The sequence below is a fragment of the Mastomys coucha genome, unplaced genomic scaffold (assembly GCF_008632895.1).
Source record: "Mastomys coucha isolate ucsf_1 unplaced genomic scaffold, UCSF_Mcou_1 pScaffold13, whole genome shotgun sequence".
Lineage (NCBI taxonomy): Eukaryota > Metazoa > Chordata > Mammalia > Rodentia > Muridae > Mastomys > Mastomys coucha.
In genome coordinates this window covers 84,622,966-84,646,711 of record NW_022196895.1, presented here as the reverse complement: position 1 = coordinate 84,646,711, position 23,746 = coordinate 84,622,966, and the positions used below count along the sequence as shown (strand labels likewise).

The window sequence follows — 23,746 nt, the reverse complement described above, 5'->3', positions numbered from 1 at the left end:
ACAACCTTCTTTGTTCAGCTATACACAATAAGGAAGCCTCCTCACATTGAGTTTCCAGGTGGTTCATGGTGTCAGTGTCTCCATCACAGTGTACAGCCCAATCTCAGCTTGTCTATATATATGGCTGTCCTATCTTTATTCCTTTGTCACCTTCAACGGGTTTCCAGGATGGAGTTGTACAGGTCTAAGAGAAGAATGCAAAGAAAGAGGAAGAGGAAGAAGTGTGGTAGAGAGAGAGAAGGGAAGTGCATGTCTAAGTGCTAGGAGTAAAATATGGGACAAGCAGAACCAAGAAAGAGGCAGTTCTGCTTATACTTTAAAGTTGTACTTTAGCACTCTGAAGGAGATTTTGCTGGCAGTGTTCTCCCTATGAATAGGCTGTCCAAATGGATTATATTCATCTCCCAAACTATCAGGATTCTTTAGGGATTTCAAAGTTCTACAAGTTTGGGGTTGGTATGGTGGGACACTTTATAGTCACTGTTGATATTTCTATACTGAAATAATCCCTGGGCTTCTAGTTAACCTACCCAGATCTATGTTTAGGACTTCCTTTCCCAAATTTAGAAGTAATCAGAGGCAGTGAGTTCTCTTGTGCTCAGGCTTGATCTGTGGCAACAGCAAGCTGCTCTTGACCTTGAGCTAAAGCAGGACAACTGAGCCAGTCTCCTCCCCACTCTAGGCCAGGCCACCAGAGCCCTTATCTTCTAGGCTAGGATCAGAGGAGGCATATGTCTCCAGGCTGGGGATCATGTCAGGAAATAGCTCTGGTCTTTCCTATTAGTGGACAAGGCCAGCAGCAGCTGTTAGTAGTAGGGCTCTTACAAGCAGCCCTGAGAAGGGGCCTGCTGGAAGGGAAGGATCTAGTATCTAGCAAGATAACAAATCACCTAGGCCAGAGGCCTGGTTCGAGATTGCACAGAACTGCCATTGAACCAGAAGTCAAGCTGCATCAAAAGCATTTAAGAAACAAAAAAGAGGCAGTTGTGAGGAATGGAAGAAGCCTTGGGCAAATGTGTGGGGCAGATAACTTCCTGAGTGAGTATGTATTATTGACAGGAGCAGAGTCATGTCTAGGACCCCAGTGCCTCAACCACACTGAGAATGGCAAAGCCTTTTCCAGGGAAGACTCAAAGAGAACTTGCAAAGCCTTCCTCTGATCTGGTGCAGTGTATGCACAAATTATCAAGCACGGTTTCCTCTTCCAGTATGACTACAACCTGAGATTTCTCCCCTACAGAGACCGTGGTGATAGGAATGAGAATGATCCCCGTAAGTTCATATACTTAAATGTGTGGATCCAAGTTGGTGGACTGTTTAGGAAAGACTAGAAGGTGTGGCCTTATGGAAGAAGTGTACCACTGGGGGTGGGATGCAAAGTTTCAAATTACCATGTCAGGCTGAGTTCAGTCTATCTATCTATCTCTCTGTCTATCGCTCTGTCTCTGTCTCTCTGGCTGTCTCCGTCTCTTTGCCTGCTGCTGGTGGACCAGATATAAGTACTCAGCTGCCTCTCCATTGCCATGCCTGCCTGCTGCCATGCTCTCTACCATGACAGTCATGGACTCACCCCCTGAAACTGTAAGCAAGCCCCAGATTAAAAGCTTTCTTGTTTAAGCTGCCTTGGTTATGATGTCTCTTCACAACTATAGAACAGTAACTAAGACAGACCTCTGATCAAGATTAAATAAACCTAATTCCTTGTTCAGCTATATACAATAAACCCACCTCCTTGATACAAATGTATAAAATAAACACACTTAGTTTCTTGGTTGCTGTAGTGATGGTGTGTCTCCATCACAGCAAATGGTCTAAAAGACTCCAGCTTTTCTATACATCAGTCTGCATGTCTGTCCTTTCTTCACTCTCTCGTCACACTAGTCAGGTTTCCAAGGTCAAGCCTTGCAGGACACAGTGCTATTCCACATATATTTTGAAAACATTCTAAAGCAGAACACACCTTTACACTATTAAACAGCCACTTACTTAAATTTTTCAGTAAATTAAAAGCACCCAGACTTCTCTCCCTTACCTTTTCAACAGGGAGAAGAATTTGCAACAGTCGAACTGTGAACAGTGAGATGCTGACAAAAGCCATCCTGTGGTGCACTAGTACAGCCTCTGCTTGCTCCAAGTTAAAACTGGTTTTACGGTAGCACATGGTTTCTCCAAGGGACTCCAACACTTGGAGTAGTTTCTCTTTCTGAAAGGATTCAAACAAGACAAAACTAAACAAAACAATAAATTCTGCATGTAAATATACAAATGTCATTGAGAACAAATACTATCATTAACAAACCAAAACAAAAATATATTCCTCAAAATAAAAACAGCCAACATCTTATGATAACAGAATGTGCAAAGGAACGGGAGGTGCATTGACATTGTACAAAGCCACAAGAATTTAGTGAGAAATCCTAACTAAGAATAACAAAAACAGCTGGGCAGTGGTGGCACACACCTTTCATCCTAGCACTTGGGAGGCAAAGGCAGGCGGACTTCTGAGTTCAAGCCCAGCCTGGTCTACAGAGTGAGTTCCAGGATAGCCAGGGCTACACATAAAAACCCTGTCTTGAAAATAAATAAATAAATAAATAAATCACAAAAGCTTAGAGGGCTATAAATTCCTCCCAGTTTCCAGTATCTAATTCTCCAAGTTGGAGCACAGATATATATGAACCTTGCTTCAAATGTGTACCAAGCTTAATATATGCTAAATACAATGGCAAATATAATGGTGTAGAGGAAGTAACTTAATAAAAATATTCTCAAATCGATCCAAATGTTTATTAAATAATAAAACAGAAGCCAACTAACTAAAAAAAAAAAATTGTCAAATTATGTCAACTTTCTTCTCAAGTAGTTAGGCTATTTAAAAAAGAAATATTTTACCATTATAAATTTCCATGTAACTTACCACTTAACCAGGAAACTGTATCTTTTATACTGAAAGGTAAATGTAACATATAAAAAAATTAAATAAAGCCTAGAGAAACTGACTTACCAAGTCATGACAATATAGACCAAAACGTATTCTAGGTATACTAACATGCTCTATAAACTACCTAGTTCTTAAAAGAACAGCTTCCATCAGATAGTACAGCAGAACAATAGCAGCACACATTAGAAGTCTCACTCCCAACACAGGACATGTAAACATATCAATGGAAAACCTGCAGACTAAGAACACTGGCCACTCAGTGCTAGGTGCTTGGAAACTTAGAAGCAGTGAGTCAAGAGACCAAAAAGCACTGCTTCTCGGTGAGCTACAGTGACAGCAGCGACATACTGAGAGAAATGAAACAAAACAAAGGACAAGAGGAGTTGGGAGTCATCTAAAGAAAGACATAGCTCCCAGATTCTTGACCTAACAGCCATGTGTACAGGAAAAATGGAGACCTGGTTTTATATCGAAATAGAATGGGGTATACTAAGAAAATAGAACTTGGCAAGTGCTTATCAATAAATTTCTAACAACAAAAATTTTATTCTTTTTACTTCAAATGAATAAAAGTAGTCACTTCTAAGGGAAGATTCATTATGTTCTGCCTAACAAAACTGAGTTATAGAATGTTAGATATGACTGAACTATTTAGATCTAGAAATATGATTATATATCCCCAAGTACTTCATTTCTAAATTGATAATATATTGTGTTACTTATTTAATACCTTAACAATATCCTATCTTTTATCTTAATGTTTGTCAAAGTAGGAACATAAATTTCAGTCTTCAGATTCTTTTAACACTGAAGAAAACAGCTTTTACCAAGGAGGTATTTATTTGTTAAGTAAATTATGTATAATTTCAAGCACTGATAGTTGACCTAGCATTTCTTAGGTACCAATAGGTACTTATATAACAGATTTAACCTTAACAGTTAAAAATTTTTTTTTCCTTGAGTCACAAAAGATCAGCAGCCAAAAGTAAAAAGTGAGTGACTAACTTTCTCAGATAAATGTTCTGGCCAGGAATCTTCGAGTTAATTTAAGACACAACTGATAATCTATTCCTCACATTTCTAAGTATAAAAATCACTTGCTGAAAACATTCAATATGTGAAGGGAAAAAAAATCTTTTTAAAAAAAGTACTATGAAGCAGTATAACTTTAAAGAAAAAATAAAATGAAGAATAATGTTATCAGAGACTCAGGATGTAATTCAGTTGGTTGTATTATTGCTGAGCATACAGGAAGCTCTAAATTTAGAGCCTTGGCAAGGTGGATCATGCCTGTGATCCCAGCATTTGGGAAGTGGAGGCAAGAGGATCAAAAGTTCAGGATCATCTTTGGCTACACAGCAAATTGGAGACCAGCCTGGGATATATGGGAGGCTGTCTCAAAAACATAAAACAAATAAACAAAACTATCACAAACTGAAGGGCTTGAAAACACATTACACCTATTATATGTCATTTATTTATCTTTTCAAGATACATGTATCACTAAAAAGATAATACTGTAGGTATTTGCAAGCATAGTACTATTATAGTTAGAAGCCTAATGACCTCCAAAGTCTAAATGTTAAAGACCTGGTATCCAGGTGAAGCTATGAGGAAGTAGAGCCCAGTAGAATATCCTTAGTCACTGGAGGCTCTCTTCTGAAGAGGACTGAAGTATCTCTTCTCCTTTCTTTGTGCTTCTTGACTATGAAGCACAGAGACTGACATCATACATAGACTACCACTGTTATCCACCACCTGAAACCCAAAACCACTGAATCTGCTTAGTACACGCTCTGAGTAAAATAACCCTCTTCCCTTAACAAGTTAACTGTCAGGTTGGTGAGATGGCTCAGAGGGTAAGAGCACTGACTGCTCTTCTGAAGGTCTTGAGTTCAAATCCCAGCAACCACATGGTGGCTTACAACCACCCATAATGAGATGTGACGCCCTCTTCTGGTGTGTCTGAAGACAGATATAGTGTACTTATGTATAATAAATAAACAAATCTTTGGGCCGGAGTGAAAAGAGTTGATCGGAGCAAGCAGAGGTTCAATTCAATTCCCAACAACTACATGAAAGCTCACAACCATCTGTACAGCAACAGTATACTCATATACATAAAATAAATAAATCTTTAAAAAAAAACAATTGTCTTGAGTATTCATTATAGCATCAAGTAAAGATTATGTACAAATCTTTATTATGTAAATATCTGCACTGTTTATATTTTAGTTGTGTTTTTATAATCTGATTTCTATTCCTAAGGATTATATCAGCCATTCCCTAACACCCAAAACAAATCCTAATTAAATATAGACAGACATAATAACAGTAACAAAGAAAATTCAGTAACTACAAGTCATCACATAGGCTGGGGAACAGTTCAGTAGAAAAAACATGCCCAGCACATGCTAGGCCCTGGGTTTGATCCCCAACATTTACAAAACACTAAACAAGTTACCCTAAGAGTAATAAGTTATCTTTAAAGCAATATATATTTTATATGACTAATAAATTATAATACTTCCCTAGCAAGATAATCAAAAGAGAAACAAAGGGAACAGATATTACTAATTGACATCAACAAAAGAGATAATGCTACTCTTTCATGAAAAATACTTATCAGATGATTTCAAAATAAAAGATCTAAGTAACAACAGAATTATGCTACATTGAAATGTCAAAAGATTTATAGTTTGCAAGTACATACAGACACACTGAGGGCTAAAGATGCATCTCAGTGGTAAAATTCTTGTGTAATAGGTCTCTGGCAGCAAAATAATAAGAACCAAACTTTGGCAGTTTAGAGGTCATCTAAAAATTATGCCATCTGTACAGCAACAGTATACTCATATACATAAATGAATAAATAAATCTTTAAAAAAGCATTCCTGAGGCTATTGTGTACTTTTGAAATTATCTATCAAATGAAATACAAACAGTAAGAAACGAAGCACTGGCCCTATTTGCTTTCTTTTACTATGATAAGTCACTGACCAAACCAGCTTAAGGAAAGAGGGAGGTTGTTAGGCGTACACTTCTATATCATAGTCCATGGCTGTGGGAAGTCAGTCAGGAACTCAGGCAAGAAAGTAGAAACAGGAACTGATGTGTAGACCACAAAGAAACCCTGCTTACTAGCTTGCTTCCTCTAAGTTCTTTGGATACTTTTCTTATTCAGCCCAGGCCCACCTGATGGCATTGCCCACAGCATGCTAGGCTCTCCTACATTAACTAGGAACTAAGAAAATCCCCATAGATATGACCACAGGCCAATGTAACGGCAGCAATTCTTCAACTGAAGCCCCCTTTTCCCACATGACTCTAGTTTGTATTAAGTTTACAAAACTAACCACCATAACATATGTCCATACAAAATGACTCTAAGAAGGATCTAGAATCTATACTGTAGACAACTGTACAACTAAAACTCTGATAATTTCCAGATAAGTCAGTTGCTCAAACATCATAATTTAAAGCCTCTATGTTGGGTCATAAAATATTAATAAGGACTAGTCATTTCTTTCTAAGAAACAACTAAAAAGCTGTACAAATTAAGGGGAAAATAGTAGTGGAGAATTGGCAGTACAAAACTGTCATGTCAGGTGAAAGAATAACAAGAAATGAAGGCCTTACGGTGCCTGCAAGCAACTCCTGTAAAGAAAATATAAACAAATGGTCCCATGGAGTCTGACAGCCATGATGGTTTAAGAAGATGGAGATGATGTGCAAACTACAAACTGCATAAATGTGAGACAAATTTAACCAGTCAGATTTAACACAAAATCTCAGGGCACAGATACGCCAACAGAGATTCAAGCCTCAACCAATGGAAGTCATCAGAAGTCACTGTAGACATCAAATAGGAACCCCAGAAAGGCCACATCTCACTCAGGAGCAGAGTCTAGACCTCTGAAAGGAGGATACTCTAAAAAAATGGTTTTGGGTTTTTTTTTTCAATCTTGATATTATTGGCACCTTCAGCTAAAAATGTATTTCTTAAGTAGAGCTGTTCTGGCTTCTATCTACTAGATGCCAGTACCACGACAGTTATGATACATAAAAATGTCTCTAGATAATGCCATATGCCCACTGGAGGGCAAAACTGTTCCACTTTAAAGCCTTTTAAGAACCTTTCTAGCAAAATTTAAATAGGTCCAAAAGAAATGAGACTGCTCTGATAATACCTTAGCCACTTGTTAAAACAGATTCTAATTCTACAAGCACACGTGCAATAAAAATCAAGACACACAGTGTAATATACAGCCAGGCATAGGATGCATACTTATAATCTCAACACTAGGGAGGCTGAAGCAGGAAATCTTGAGGTCAAGGCCAGCCTGGAATATCTACCAAGACAATGTCTCAAGTGTAAAAATAAACAGATAAATGAGTAACTTCTATTCAAAAAATGATCATCTCTGTAAGACACTGAAAGGCTAGGATAAATCCAACATCTGTTCAAGAAAAAAGAATTAAATTAAGCGATATTGAAAACTTCCTCTCAACTTCATAAGGGCACTTAACAAAACTGGAGAGCTCAAATTATATCTAATCCTTACAGACTGGCTACACTACTCCATAGGAGGAAGAATAAGGCTGACAGCACATCCACTCTCATTGTACATCATGTTCTAGCCAGAACAATGGGCAACAAAATAAATTAAAGGATAACTAAATTGACAAAACAGAAACAAAGCTGTCTTTATTCATAGACAACATAATCCTAATACTGTTTATTCACAAATATCATGATTCAATAGAGAGGAAAATCCTAAAGAAATTACCAAGACCAAAACAATGGAGGGAAAAACCTCTAAGAATGGCATTAATGTAAAAAATTTCATGGAGAAAAATACGAGTTAGATTTTTATGAGTTATAATTTTACTTTTTAAAAATATAACCTGAGCCAGTATAACTGTTTCTTGAAATTGTAAGGAAAAAGGAAAATTCCTTCAAGTAACATTAAAGACTATTTCAACTGTATGTCTTAAGATTTAGATTTACTCTAAGTAAAACAAACAAACAAACAAAAAAATGATTGGGAAACACTGCATTAATGTGGCTATTATCAAGCTAACATACATATGTTTAAAAAAAAAGCTAAAGCTAATTATTTTCCTCTTGGTATGAACTAATACTTTCTCTGAGCAAAAGAACAAGAAAAATTTAAAATTAGAACACAGTAAATACAAACCCATGAATTAGATATCACAGTTCTGTTACAGAAGCCGGGGGTGTGATGACAGCTATCATACCCAACAGCCTTTTGTTGGTCTAGACCTGTCTCTATTAGTATAAACCAAACCACTGCAGAAAAGATTCACTCAGAGATGCATACAACATGAGCCTAGCATGTATTGTCATAAAATAAAACCTACTATAACCTAAGAAGATAATGACTCTCACCACATCTATAGCAAAGAGGTTGTTATCATCCCAGATTTCAGATGAAATTGCTTGTCCAATGAGTAGCATATCCTCTGCAAGAAGTTCCAGAACTCTTATTATCATCTCTCTGCTGCCTAGACATAAAAACAGGAGAAACACAAGGGAAAACAGAGTCACATAATTTTCAGTTAATTAGCTCGACCTTCTAGCTAGGCCTGCTCCCAAATTCCTATTTCCCCATCCTTGGTGTTTTAACACTGCTAGCAGAGATGAATGAGGAAGTCACAATCTCACTGTAACAAACCAAAAGTGTTAAAGTTAGTTGAAAGTAGAAATAACTAAAAATACCCTGAAACAGATTTAAGCAATTTCAAACTCAGAGACCATCCATGTTATATATTACATACAACAAAACAAGCAAGATTAGAGAACATATGCTAGTCACTTCTCTCTAGTACAAGAAGCGTTAAGCTTTGTTATAGCGTCACATGAGAAGCTAATCCTTTACCACAATAACTAAAAGAATAAATGTCCATCCACAGTATTGGATACTGAAGAAATTATAAGAAAGTGCATCCGATGCTGAGAGTATAACAAAGCTGGTAGAAGGCTTGCCTAGCTTGCTTGAGGTCCTGGGTTCCATTTCCAGATGACCTACACCAGGTATGGTAAGGCACACTTCTGATCTCATTACTCAAGAGGTGAAGGGAAGAAGATCAGAAGTTCAAAGTCATCTTGAGCTGTGTAGTAAGTTTAAGACCAGGCTGGGATACCTGAGACTAAACAAACAAACAAACAAACAAAAAGCCACTATCTGCAAACACAGCACTTGAGATGCTACACTAGACACACATGGTGGCACACATTTGTAATGCCAGCACTGGATTACATGACATGTTCTTGGTCAATCACCAAACCATCTCAAAAAAACAAAACTAACACTCCCCTAAAAGAAACTTAATCTCCTTTCTCTGCTGAGATAGAAAACAAAAGCATTTTCCAAAATTCTAAAAGGCGAACTTTCAAATAAGACTGTCCTGCCTTACATCTTAAAGGTTAATTTCTAATGAATTACTAGTAAAACAAACTCCTGAATCACAGGCATCTACATTCATTTTTTTCATTAGAACAGCTGGAAGCTCTCTCTACACCTCTTACAATACTGAACAATTACAAATTATACAATAATTTACTGCAAAAGGGCAAGGGAACATTTAGAAATTTTTATTCACAAGATATAACTTTATAATTACCAACCTGACTTTTTACAGCAAATTAAAGAAAGGTTAAATGCAAAATCATTAAGACTAAAATTGTTCTTCCCAATATACCAGACAAATAAACAGAACCACCTGATGATGCAAAGTGCCACTCACATATCACATACCACTGTCAGCATGTGAAAGCATGCACCTCATGTGCCTCATGTGCCTCGAAACCATGACCCTACTGTGAAGAGGAAGGGGAGGGCATTTTTCAAGACATAGATGCTTCCCAAATTTTTACCTTTGCTCTATTTCTCTCTCCATCCCCTTCAAGCAGACAAAAACCAAGACAAAGCAAAAACAAACAAAAAAATTTAAATGTTCAACTTTAATATGGGATTTTTTTGATAAATAAACTAACAAGGGTAAAACTCACTTCATCAAATATCTTGACAAGTTTATCAACTGCTAAGAGATGTAGTTTTAGGGGTGAGTGCTTGCGTAGAAAACATGAACACCTGCTTCAATATCAAAAACTGAGGAGGAAAGTATAAAGAATACAAACCATTACCACTTCCAATAATTTGCTTCCACTGAAAAATGTTGGGAGTGTGGACTCCAAGTTTAGTGCTTTGGTCAGGTCCCTGCTGTTGGTTATCTTGACAAGTCTGAAAATCATTTTAAACCCTAGTTCCCTCCTTTGAAAACATGATAACACTAACTGCGACCACTGAAGGAGAAAAATGGGTTGCTGACAAACAGAAAATAATGCTCATGAAATCAAGCAGCAATGGCTGAGCATGCTGGGAACTCCATACAGGGCTCCATTACTAGACTCCTGCAGAGACCAGCCACCCTGTCACTGTGTCTACCATGCTTTAGGAAAAGAATACTTAGTACATACAAGTAAAATGTGACAAAGAACACGTGGGGATTGCTTTAGAGAAAAATATATTGTAATAAAGGTTAGGAATCCAGGTAGGGGAATTGGTTTCCATTTCCTAGCTTATAAGATATGAATATGGCTAGAGAAATAGCTCAGAAGTTAAGAGCACATGCTGCTCTTGAAAAGGACCCAGGTCGTTCAGTTCCCAGCACCCACATGGTGGTTCATAACCATCTGTTACTCATTCAAGGGGATATGATGCCCTTTTCTGGTCCTTACAAGGACTAAACACACATGGTATGCACATACCAATGTGCAAAAGCCAAACACTCATACACATAATAATATCAATAAATCTTTCTTAGAAGACACGAGTGTAAAGTATGAGCAACAGAGAGTACTTCAAACAGTGACTTAAGAGCAAAAGTGAATTTTTTGCCAGTCTTAAATGTATTTTTTTTAACTTTTTCCACCTAAATTTTTAGTTAGTATTCATATTTAAAATCCTGAAGAAGCCCATGACAACAAATGAATGGAAGATGATACTATATTTGAATATCAGCATGGTACCACATTTACTGAAGTAAAAAGGGGAGGTAGCTTGCTAATTTCTACAGAAAAATAACTAAAAATAGTTATACAAATGAAAGCATCAGTCACTCGCAGGAGACACATACAACAAACACAAACAGTGTAAGAAATGGAATTCCCAATACTGCTAACCTGTTCTCAGCAGAGGAACTGCTGCCTCCAGGATGGAGATGCAGAACTGAGGAAGACTAAGCTGCTGGAACTGCAGCTCCAGTGCATCCTCTGCTTCCAGCTCTGGCAGATCTACATGTGCCACGTCCAAAGGAGAATGCACAGATATCCTAGAGTTCACATGTGCGTGACTACTACTTCCACTGGAATGTAAACAAAGAAAGATCTTGAGTAAGAAGAAAACTCAAACAGCAGACATGCTATTACCTGCTGCATAGCAGAACTCACACTATTTATTGTACTGACTTATGTAAGAAGTCTGAAAATAGACTAAATTCCATACAGAGAACCTCAGACTATCATGAAGGAGCTAAAGGAGCAGCTCAATGACACTGCACTTGCCTAGCATGTACTAGGCTACAGACTGCAACACCACAAAAGAAAAACAAAAAAATAGAATATGAAGCAAAACATGCATTCATTTATTCCTTGCTTTTCATATTGATGACTTTGAGACATGACATTTCTATAGTAGAAAACAGGAGCAGCAATAACCTGCTGACTTCTAAAAAGAAAACAAGCAGGCTCGCATCAAAGCACTGATAGGAGCAAATCATGAGGATAAAACTAAACAATTTAAACAGTTGCTGAGGGCTTCTGTGATGTTCAGTAAATGTTCTAAGAAGCCAATGTGAACAACTGGAGAATGGCCTCAAAAAGATACCTTAAGAAGTGGGTTACTTACCAGGACATTCAACATCATATGATTTTGAAAAGGCTTTCTCCATTAAAAGATTCTTACTCTGGGTCCTCAAAATTCTGACTTATGGTATAGACAACTACAGCTTAATCACTGAGACATGCTGTGTGAACATTCAAAGCTCCCCAGATTTTATGCCTATTCCCTTACTTATTAGTGTCAAGATTCCAAACATCCAAAAATATGGATATCTTTCAATGTCTGAGAGACCCCGTGAGGAAGCTGTTCATACATGAAGAACAAGGTAGTAAAGCATGCTTTATAGCAAGGTAAAAAGAAAACTTGCAAGTCATCAGCCAACTACACAACATGAGCACTGTGCTCTCCTGCCATAGGCAGCCCCAACTCTACCCTTAGCAACTGTCATGGTTTCAACCCCTTGAAAATGCAGGCTTTGCTGCAAGTAATAGCAATAATAACAATGCCTATCCTATTATAAAATTGCCTGAAGGTGACTTAGGAAATCAAGAAGGTAAAACATCTGGTCCTAACACCGTGCTCATGACCATGCTGAATTTGTGTGAGCTTGTTGGGCAGCAGCAACAACAACCAAGCCAAGATGAGTGCTTCCTTCTTGAACACTGCTTAGGATGACATGCAAGAAAAGGCTACTGTGGGACAATATTTATGACCTAGGTTAGGCTAACCCAGTCCTAGTGTCATCCCTTCAAGCAAACATTACATAAGAATGGAAACATGCAACAGCGGGAGGTAGGAGGTTGGGAGGACCATCCAGAACGTACCAGAGACCTGGGAGGTAAGAGACTCTCAGGAATCAAAGGGAGGTACCCTACATGAAATGCCCTACCGTGGGGAGAGGGAACTTGAAGAACCTACCTACAGCAGAAAGACAGGGCATCAAGTGAGGGATGGGGTTGCCATCCCACAGTCAAAACTCTGGCCCATAATTGTTCCTGTCTGAAAGAACTGCAGAGATGGAATGGAGAGGAGCCTGAGGAAAAGAAGGTCCAGCGACAGGCCCAAAGTGGGATCCAACTAAAGGGGAGGTCCCAAGGCCTGACTTTTATAGAGGCTATGGAGCACTCCCAAAAAGGGACCTAGCAGGACTGCCCTCCGAAAGACCCAACAAGCAGCTGAAAGAGTGTGATGAAAATATTTGCACCCAATCAATGGACAGAAGCAGCTGACCCCTATTGTTGAATTAGGGAAAGGAACAAAGAAGCTGAGGAGGAGGGCAACCCTGTAGGAAGACCAGCAGTCTCAATTAACCTGGACCCCCGAGATCTCTCAGATACTAGAACACCAACCAGGCAGCATACAACAGCTGATATGAGGCCCCCAACACATATACAGCAGAGGACTGCCAGGTCTGGGTTTAGTCAGATAAGATGCACCTAACCCTCAAGAGACTGGAGGCCCCAGGGAGATTAGAGGTCTGGTGGGGGCAGTGAGGATATCCTCATGGAAACAGTGGGGTTGGAAGGAGGTATGGGATGTGGTATGTAGGTGAACAGGAAGGAAAATAAAATCTGGAGTTTAAAATAAATAAAGAAAAAAAGAATATATATATAAAAAAGAAAAAGAAAAATTTGTATTAACACAGATAAATGATATATGCCCCTTGAAAGAGTTCCCATTTAAACAATATTCATTTCCATACACACAGAACTTTAAATTATGATTAGACTTACAAAATATAGGTATAAAATACCATTTTAAAAATATAACTCAGGCCGAGCAGTGGTGGCACCCGCCTTTAATCCCAGCACTTGGGAGGCAGAGGCAGGTGGATTTCTGAGTTCGAGGCCAGCCTGGTCTACAAAGTGAGTACCAGGACAGCCAGGGCTACACAGAAACCCTGTCTCAAAAAAACAAAACAAACAAACAAAGAAACAAAATATACATACATACATACATATATATATATATATATACATATATATATATATATATATAATTCAGGGATTATAATAATTGAGAGACAGTTAGTGGGTTAAAGCACTTACCATTAGAGCCTGATGACCTGAGTTAACCCCAAAAGCACATGTAAAAGGTGAAGGGAAGAACCAAATCCACAGAGTTATCCTCTGACCTCCACACGTGTAGTATGGCATGCTAGACCCTACCCCAAGTCCCCCTCCCACGTACTATTTTTTTAATGTAGTGTTTTATCTATAACTGATAAAAATAACAGTGGAACAAAACCTTTTTTATGAAGAAATAGAAAGGAATAGAGATACAGATTGGTTGCAGAATAGTGAATTGGAGTAACATGATGTAAACATTTTTTTTAGTTAGACACACATAAAGAGAGAGAGAGAGAGACTGAGAGGGAGCATGACTGGGACTGAGAGGAATCATATGAATGTGTACCAAATGCAAAGTTTCAAAGTTTGCTAACCTGCAGATAATAATAACAAAACTAAGAAAGTTACTGGTTTAAACATGCCTATACCTAGGGCAATAATCCAGGAGAAAACAGAGGGGAACAATTCTCTCCTCTCCTCATAAAATGGACACAGATACAGGAGTCAATCACCTGGAAGATACCGCATCCCAGTCCTGGCCATCTCCTCGGGGTCGCTGGCCTGTGCGCCCAACCACAGAAGGCCGAGAGCTACTGCTTCCTGGGGATGGGTTTGGGGAATGGTAAGGACCTCTTGCTTCATGACAGTAAGACAAAGAAGAATTCTGGGAGATTGTGTCTGGAAAAATAAAGAAATATAATTACCCCTGATAGAAGCAGATTTCTGATAATGTAGATTAATTATATCTACCAGACTTTCAGCAAAAATTAACAAGAGACAGAATAATTCTGTAGGGAGAAATTTCAAAGAGTAAAATCACACTTTCCAGCAAATATTCACACAGCACATTCCTGACCTGATTTTAAGAAGTTATGGGTAATGACAGGTAAGACTGTGAAACAGAACAACACTGGGTAAGTCTCCCCAGCTTTGAGCTCGCCTTTGAACCATATGCAAACATTATTACAAAATGAAACATCAATCTAAATATGAGCTAAAACCATAAATATTCTTCCCAGTCAGTAACAGAAAATTGTCATGGCAGTGGATTCTTAGATACGGAAACCAAAACATAAACAACAAAAGAAAATAGATAAACCAGACTTTATCACATTTAAATCTTTTGTGCATCAGAATATATTATAAGAAAGCAAAAAGACAAAATACAGAGTGGCAAAGTATTTATAAAACATGTATTTAATATTTTTTGAATACATTAATAACTCCTAAAACTCAACAGTAAACAAAAAACCAGGTGAAAAATGGGCTAAGATTTTAATAGCCATTTCTCCTAAGTAGACATACAAGTAACAACACACACACACACACACACACACAAAATCAGTAGTGAGGTCATCATCCATTGTTAGTGTCTGGAGATGCAAATCAAAAGGAGAGTGATAAGCCTCTTGGAACCTGTGAAATGTTATGATGAAGAATAAGAGGAAGCATACACAAGTAACTGCAAGTAGCAGCTTTATGTATTGCGAGTAGACAGGTAAAATGCTGTAGCTACCAATAAGGGGGCTTGAAGACTTTCCAAAGCTAAAGAAAGAACTAGCATATGATCTTCAGCTCACTCTTGCATATACAACAGACGCAAGTACACACATAGAAGACACTGTTCACTGACACATGATTCAGGGGAGACACAACATAAATGTCCCTCAAGAGATACGTAAACAAACACAATCTGGCATATACATACAATGGAAAATTATTCAGCCATATGAAGAAGTAAAATACAGATACATCATGTAAGGGAGGCATAGCTTCAAACTATTACAAAGAAAATAAGCCAGAAACAAAAATGGTAAATTCTGTATAATCTCATATGTATCTAGAATGGACAAAATTCACAATAAAATTAGATTAGAGCTTATCAGTAGTTAAAAAAAAAAAGAAAAAATGGGGATTTATTACTGAATTCCTCTCTTCAGAATAACAAAAACTGTCTATAGAGAACTGTAAAACAGTGTGAACATTAAATGCATCACATTACACTTTTAAAAAGCCGTAATATTTTATGTTATACGTGCACATGTAGCCTGGTGTGCTGGTCTACACCTTAAATCCCAGCATTAGGAAGGTAGAGACAGATGGATCTCTGTGAGCTCCAGGCCAGCCTGACCTACATGAGTTCCAGGACAGGCAGAGCTGTCTTATGTACATTCGTTGATAAGACGCATGATGGTGAAAGTAGCCATAATACACTTCATTTCACATGTGTATTTACAGACAGCCATAGGTAATGAAAAAGATATGATACACTGACAGATTTTACCAGGGGAAAAATTTAACACCACACACTTCTCATTGTATAGGGTGGCAGCTGTGTACAGGCCACCAAATATAAGCCACCTTTCCGTCCAGCGGAAATAAGGAGGCAAACATGAGCCCTTCTCCAAGCAGATTTTATTCAGGAACCCTTATTATACTTCTTCTTAATATCTCTAATCTCATCTAGTATCTCTAGTAGTAGTCTTTAGCAGTCTCTCTAATCTCCTCAGAAGTCGACGTCGACGCCCCTCAAGTATCTCTATAATCTCTCTATCAGCCTCCCGAGTAGCTGGGACTACTGGCGTGCGCCACCACCGCCTGGCTCATAATAATCCTCTCTCTAGTAGAATCTAGTAATCTCCAGCCTTTGCAGGTTAAATACTTTTCCTGGTCCCAATCAGCATCAGCTACGTGGCAAAGCATAATAGGCTGCGGGAAATTCATACCAGCTTGCGTCACAAACTGGAGGCACTCAGCTTCTCCAACTAATAGCTTGATTATCAATGCTCTCTGCTTTGGCCAGAGACCAGGTGTTCAGTATATATGTATATAGGGTGGCAGCTGCGGCTCCCCACATCATTGTACTTCACAAACTATGAAATGCTTAGTTAGAGATCTATGTCATAGTTAGGGTTTCATTGCTATGAAGAGACTTCATGCCCAAGGTAACTCTTATAAAAGAAAATATTTAACTGGGGCTGGTTTACAGTTTCAGAGATTCACTCCATTATCATCATAGAAGGAAGCATGACAGGACAGTATGCAGGCAGACATGGTGCTAGAGGAGCCCAGAGTTCTATGTCTTGATCTGAAGGCAGTCAGGAGGAGACTAGAATTCCACACTGGGTGGAGCTTAAGCCTAGCAGACCTCAAAGGCCACCAACACAGTGACACAACCCCTCCAATAAGGCCATACCTACTCCAACAAGGCCACACCTCCTAATAGTACCACTTCCCATGGGCCAAGTGTATTCAATATTCAAACCACCACAATCTACATGCCTCTATAAACTCTCTTATCTCACCTCACTTCCTTGTACCTGAATCAGGACACCCTACTCTGCCAGGCCATGTTTGCATTGCTCAAGCACATCACCCACTTGGTGCCTTGGGCTCCAACTCCCACTGAACAGTCTTCATTGCAACTCTCTTCAGGAGGAAGGCAACTATTCATCTAAAGAAAGTGGTATCCTCTTCTGTCATGTTACCTTTTTATTTCCTTAGAGCACTTCTTATCAGAAACAACTCTGATTTCCACTGTCTTCTTCAAGTGTCTAAAGCTTAAGACCACGAGAATAGAATTGCTTAGTCAGCGCTACCTACCCAGAAACTAGCTTATCAGACAGAGTATAATAGGAGATAAAGAAGTTTAAGAACTCTTTCTATGCTAAAGCATGGGGCACAGCTCTCTGGGATCATTTGCAGAAAGTCCATTAACAATATTAGTAAGAGCCAGGCAGTAGTGGCACACTCCTTTAATCCCAGCACTTGGGAGACAGAGGCAGGTAGATTTCTGAGTTTGAGGCCAGCCTGGTCTACAGAGTGAGTTCCAGGACAGCCAGGGATATACAGAGAAACCCTGTATCAAAAAACCAAAAAAAAAAGATTACAAGAGCCCATAGTCTCTAAGTCTACGGTAATTGCAACATAAAAAATACAAATACTCAAGTAGCAGAGTTTGAGTGAAGCCCCCAAGTAAACAGGGACTATAAAACAGGATAACAAATGACTTAAGTTTTGTATTTACCTTTCAAGGCATATAGGCACATAGAAATCAGGTTGTAGAGACTATTCTGCCTAGGTCACCCTGTATCCCATCTGTCCACTAGGGGGCACTTTTCCTCTGAAAAGCCTGTGGCTGCCAGCACATCTGCATATGCTACATCTGGAAAAGGATCAGGGCAGCCACTGCTACTTAGAAAAACTCTGTCGGGGGGTGGGGGGGGGGGAGAGAAAGAAAGAAAGAAAGAAAGAAGAGAGAGAAGAAAACGTACCTTAGGAGGAACAGAGAAATGCATACACACAATTAAAAATATAAATACATCTTTAAAAAAAAAAAAGGATAAACAAGGCTTTGGTAACATACAAATCACTGTTTTTCAAACAAAAGAATGTTTTAACACAATATATACCTTGCATTAAAATTCCCTAAGTCCCACATGAACTGTCACATTCTGAATCCTAGTCCCCAGGCCCATAATGATTGAGAATCCGGGGATAAACAGAAAAGCACTCTATAAATGTCTAAGCAAGTAAATTCACCATAAAGAAACTTCAGAAAAATGGGACTTCTGCTATAGTCATCCTTAAGATGAAGATTCAGAAGTCTCAGAGGGGATACACAACAGAAAAGGAAAGGAGACTTTTGAAGGGAGGGCAGCCAGCTTGCTCTTACTCAGAGCACTCAGGGCAGATGGCTCACATGTGTCTATAACTCCAGCTCTGGGGGATCTAAAACCTCTGGCTTCCTCAGGCACCTGCACTTATGTGCACATATCGACAAACAGACACACAACTACAAATTATTAAAAATAATAAAATTAATCTTTAAAAATAAGTTTGAGGACTAGAGAGATGGCTCAATGGTTAGGAGCACTGACTGCTCTTCCAGAGGTTCTGAGTTCAATTCCCAGGCAACTACAGAGATTTGGTGCCCTCTTCTGGTGTGTCTGAAGGCAGCTACAGTGTACCCATAAATATAATAAATAAATCTTTTTAAAAAATAATTTTGAAACCATCTGCAAAGGAACATACTCCTTTTTCTGAGAAAATTCCAGAAAATTATGACCAATGAATGCCCTAACCTCCGATAGTTAGCACTCCACTGACCTTTCCTGACCTAGTTTATCCTGCAAATCCATATAACCATAAGGCATAGGGAACCCCATAAACCACCTTATAAACTCATTTAGGAAAGGAAAGTTCTTCAAATAAAAAACAGAGCATACTAAAACATTTTTCATCTAAGATTTTATTAAATCCTTTGAGCAATGTAACTTCAAAAGCTACCAACATCACACAGATAGCCATTGTTAAGACTGTGAAAGCAAATTTCTTTAAGCTGGCACTCACCTTTAGATGTGGGCTACTGTCCTTCAGAGTCTGCCTCTTAGTGCTCACACCTAATTCTTTATAAGACTCATTTTCTAAGTAATTCAAACTTTGCTTTATTTTTAAAAAAACAAAAACAAAATGAGATCATGGTAGTTCTTTCATTTGCCTAGCTTCTATTCAAGGAGCCAATAACATCTTAGGAGTGGGGATGTGTATTGTGAAAAGGAAAGAATATTGTGAGGTGGACATTTCTCAGAAAATGATAAAGAATATTGCTATCTGGTGAACAGATAAGCAAAGTACCTTGTTTATTCGCAAAAAGGTTGGGGTCTCTGTAAAAGTTGAGTCTGTTTCTTAAGCTTGTGCACAGCTGCTGCAAACAGGACACTGACTGTAATGCCAGACGATGCTTCCCATCTCCTCCAAAGGCAAGCTTCACCAGACCCAAAAGACCCTAAGGTGGGAAAGTGAAAGTAGTTACATAGAGAACTCTGCTCCACATGACACTGTAGCCAGATGTGGTAGTCAGGAGAGTCACAACTTCAAGGCAGCAGTCTGGTCTGCATAGCAAGTTCCAGAGCATATATAACAAGACCTACCTTTTTAAAAAATTAATGGTTTTAGAACTACATACAAAAACAAAAACCAAAAAAAATAAAAATGTATGTGATACGTAAGTAAAGAAAGGTGAATAAGCAAAGAAAAAGCTTGCAAATTTTTATAAAACATGGGGCTAGAGGGTCAAAACTCTTGCATACAAGCCTGACACCCCGAGTTTGATACCCAGAATTCACATAAGAAAGAGGGAATCAACTTCATAAAGTTGTCTGATAACATGAACACAGACAAATCCACATCATGAGCACTCAATGTGATAATAATAATTAAATATATTTTATGCAAAAAAGAAAAAATGTTTAAAAAAAGATACTGGCAAAAATGACAGTAAAATCCAACAATGTCTAAAGGTGATAAAACTAAACAAGTCAAGGAGGCACCACATGCCTGCCACAGTACTAGCTACTCAGATATTCAGTATACTTGAGCCCATGTGAGTCTGAGACAAACCTAGGCAACTCAGCCAGACCTTACCTCAATGACGATGTTTAAAAGCTGACTAGGCTTGGTGCAATGGCTCCCAGTTAAGAGCACATGTTGCTCTTGCTGAGAACCTGGGCTCAATTCCCAACACCCACATGGTAGCTCACAACTATCAGGTTTAGGGTTACATAACTCCAGTTCCAGGGAACCTAATGGACACTTCTGACCTCCCCAAGCCCCAGGAGCACACAGCACATGGTGTACAAAACACTCATACACATAAAATAAAAAGTAAGTAAGTACAAATAATAAAATAACTGACTGAAGCAGACAGTACCTTCCATCTGTTTCTCACCAAGGACAGTCACTACACAGCACACAGAGTCACAGCACACAGAGTCACAGCACACAGAGTGCCGCAGCACACAGAGTGCCGCAGCACACAGAGCCACAGCACACACAGAGCCACAGCACACACAGAGCCACAGCACACACAGAGCCACAGCACACACAGAGCCACAGCACACACAGAGCCACAGCACACAGAGCCACAGCACACAGTCACAGCAAGTCCTCTGAACCTCACGCATCTGAAGCACTTTACAAGCTTCAGTAATAAAGAGCTTTTTCGTTTCCATTTGTCATCTGTGATGGAAGGCACCCACACTGCCAATCACTGGGGTCCATTTAGACTAAGTGAGAATGGAGAACCCTCAGGTATTATAAGATGCTGTATGTTATAATCCTCACTTGGATCTCTCTCTATTGCAGAGACAAGAGACTGCATAAAAGGAAAGGGAAATCAATATTGATCTTGATAATGTATTTCTTCAGCATTATTCTCTAAACATAAAGCACAATAAACAAAGATTATTGCTGCCCACTCTTCCAAAGCTTACTCTCTCTCTCTTAGAGTAAATGGGGCTGGTGAGATGGCTCAGTGGTAAAGGCACTGGAACATGCAACCTGGCAACTTAAGTTTTATCCCCAGCACCCACATCAAGATGGAAGGAAAAAAAATCACCTCTATAAAGTGGCCCTCTGACCTCCACATGCACACTCTAATATAGAAATTTAAAACCTTAAATTTAAAGAAAAAAATCCAAAACTGAGAATTTGAGATAGACAGACTTGACAGAAAGTACTAAATGAGACTACTGTCCACTAAAAGAACTGTAACTATCCAGATAAGTTAGAGAGAGGGCAGTTTAAATAACTCATACTTCATTTTTAAAATTAAAATTAATACAAGTTTTCTTCCTAAGGACTCTTACTCTACCATGCACTTCACTAATTTGTGGTAAGATAAAATGTTGTTTTAAAGCCTAAAGCAATTACAGAAGATACTTACCTGAACAATCTTTGGCCTCTGAAGAAAAATCTCAGCAGGAAAGTCTTGCATGATCACGTCCTTCAGAAGTTCACAGGTGTTCCAGATCAGAGTGTGGTTACTACTTCTCAAAGAGCTAAGACAACAGAGATAGGCTTCAGAAAGAACACATGTACACCTGCCTGTGTAACCTAAGGTCATAATGTCTCTGTTAATACCTTAAGCCTCATCAGAGGCATCACTTGTCCCTGGATGCATCCTCCTATCTTTTCATAGTCAACCCTGAGGAGGTACTTCTTCTATATACTCACATTTCTTAACTCAGTGACTGCTTTCTGGTTTAGCATCCTCCACTAGACCATACTCCGGAACAGTAACTACAACACATTAACCACTTAATGTGAAGACTGTCACAACTCTACCAAATGGGACTGGTGAGTCAAATACAATTTTCTAATTAAAAGGAAAAGAAATGACAGCCTGTATAGTAATAATTTCTGGGAATTCGATTCTCCAGTCATCTTCCTGTTCTAGATGTCCTTTTATCCCAAGCCCTTAGCTTCCACTTTCCTAAGGATGCAGCAACTGTATATAATCCACATCAAGAACTCAGCTAGAGTTATTCTATCTCTTCCTTAGGTACTGACTCACAACTAATAATGCACCCTCGACCCATTCTAAGGTAGGCACTACCTCTTCGATACTTTGCCCTAAGACAATGATGGTAAGCATTACCAGTAATCACCTGTATTTTGTCTTAACTCTTACAAATTTGATTTTTCATCTAAATTCATACCTTATAAACAGAGACAATTCAGTTTTTGTGACTTCAAGTAAATATGAATATGTAAAACACTATTTGGGGGCTGGAGAGATGGCTCAGAAGTTCAGGGCACTGGCTGCTCTTCCAGAGTTCCTGAATTCAATTCCCTGCAACCATGTGGTGGCGCATATCTATGATCAGATCTGGCAGCCTCTTCTGGCCTGCAGGCATACATGCAGGCAGAATGCTGTATACATAATTAATAAAAACATGCATACATTCATATATAAACCACTATCTGGGACTGGAGAGATAACTCAGTAGTCAGAAGTACGTGCTGACCTTACAGAGAACCCAACTTCAGTTCCCTGCACCCACGTTAATCAGCTCACAACCACCTGTTAACTTCTGCTCCAGGGGATTGAATGCCATCTTCTAGACTTCTCTGGCACCTGCACTCACACATGTACAAACCCATACACAGACACATTAAATTAATTAAAACTACAAATAAAACTTTTTCTTTTAAAAAATTTTAAGGGTCTCACTATTTTACCCTGTCTAAACTCAAACTCACAGAGATCTAGCTGACTCTGCCTCAAGAGTACCAGCATTAAAAGTATGTGCCACTATGGGTCATCCTAAAAATAAGCCTTAAAAAATAAAAAAATAATTAAAAAAGCAACAAAAAAGACTCTGCAAGCTTTTATAAGTCAGCCCTCTCCTTTTATAAATCCTCCTAATTTAAGATCAATACATACTAGAGAAGGCCAGTGCAGGTATCTCCAACATTCTCAACACTGTTAAGATTTCTTCCTCATGGAGTCCATGTTTTAAAGTATATTCTACCAAACAGATTATGTTTAGTTTTCCCACTGCTCTTCATGAAGAGCACTGGAAATACTCAACCAGACTCTACATAATTAGAAATAAAATGTCATGAGAGCCTATGTAAGCTTCCAACCACAGAAGACACTGGGTGTGACCAGGTGTGCAGAACATGCTTATCATCACAGCAAATGTCAGGGAGAAGATGGAGGAAAAAGCAGCAGGAGTGCAAGGTTATCCTTGGCTACACAAAGTAAGCTTGAGGCAAGCCTGGGCTGCATGGTATCCTATCTCGGGAAAAAATGGGCATGTAAATAGCTCAAAGACAGAGACGTGCAACAATTTTGCTGAAAATCACATTCCAGAACTTGTTACCTTTTCCAGAAGAAAACATATGGTGATGTATTAGTCAGGGTTTCTATTCCTGCACAAACATCATGACCATGAAGCAAGTTGGGAAGGAAAGGGTTACTTCCACATGGCTGTATATCACCAAGGAAGTCCAGACTGGAACTCAAGCAGGTCAGAAAGCAGGAGCTGATGCAGAGGCCATGGAGGGATGTTCCTTGCTGG

At 38.8% G+C, this 23,746-nt stretch overlaps 1 protein-coding gene across 7 annotated transcripts in view; it reads right to left on the bottom strand.

Moving 5' to 3' along the window:
• Rttn (rotatin) overlaps positions 1-23,746 on the bottom strand; it is a 186,230-nt gene that overhangs the window by 156,893 nt on the left and 5,591 nt on the right. For 6 of the 7 annotated variants that reach the window (XM_031366214.1, XM_031366216.1, XM_031366219.1 and 3 more), the window contains exons 6-11: positions 21,604-21,718; positions 19,515-19,665; positions 14,390-14,555; positions 11,151-11,332; positions 8,355-8,470; positions 2,033-2,203 (exon numbers count right to left, since the gene is read on the bottom strand). In XM_031366214.1, the coding sequence (XP_031222074.1) occupies positions 2,033-2,203; positions 8,355-8,470; positions 11,151-11,332; positions 14,390-14,555; positions 19,515-19,665; positions 21,604-21,718 (901 nt within the window). Of the gene's footprint in view, positions 1-2,032; positions 2,204-8,354; positions 8,471-11,150; positions 11,333-14,389; positions 14,556-19,514; positions 19,666-21,603; positions 21,719-23,746 lie in introns of those variants that run through there. The other variant, XM_031366220.1, reaches the window with a different exon arrangement.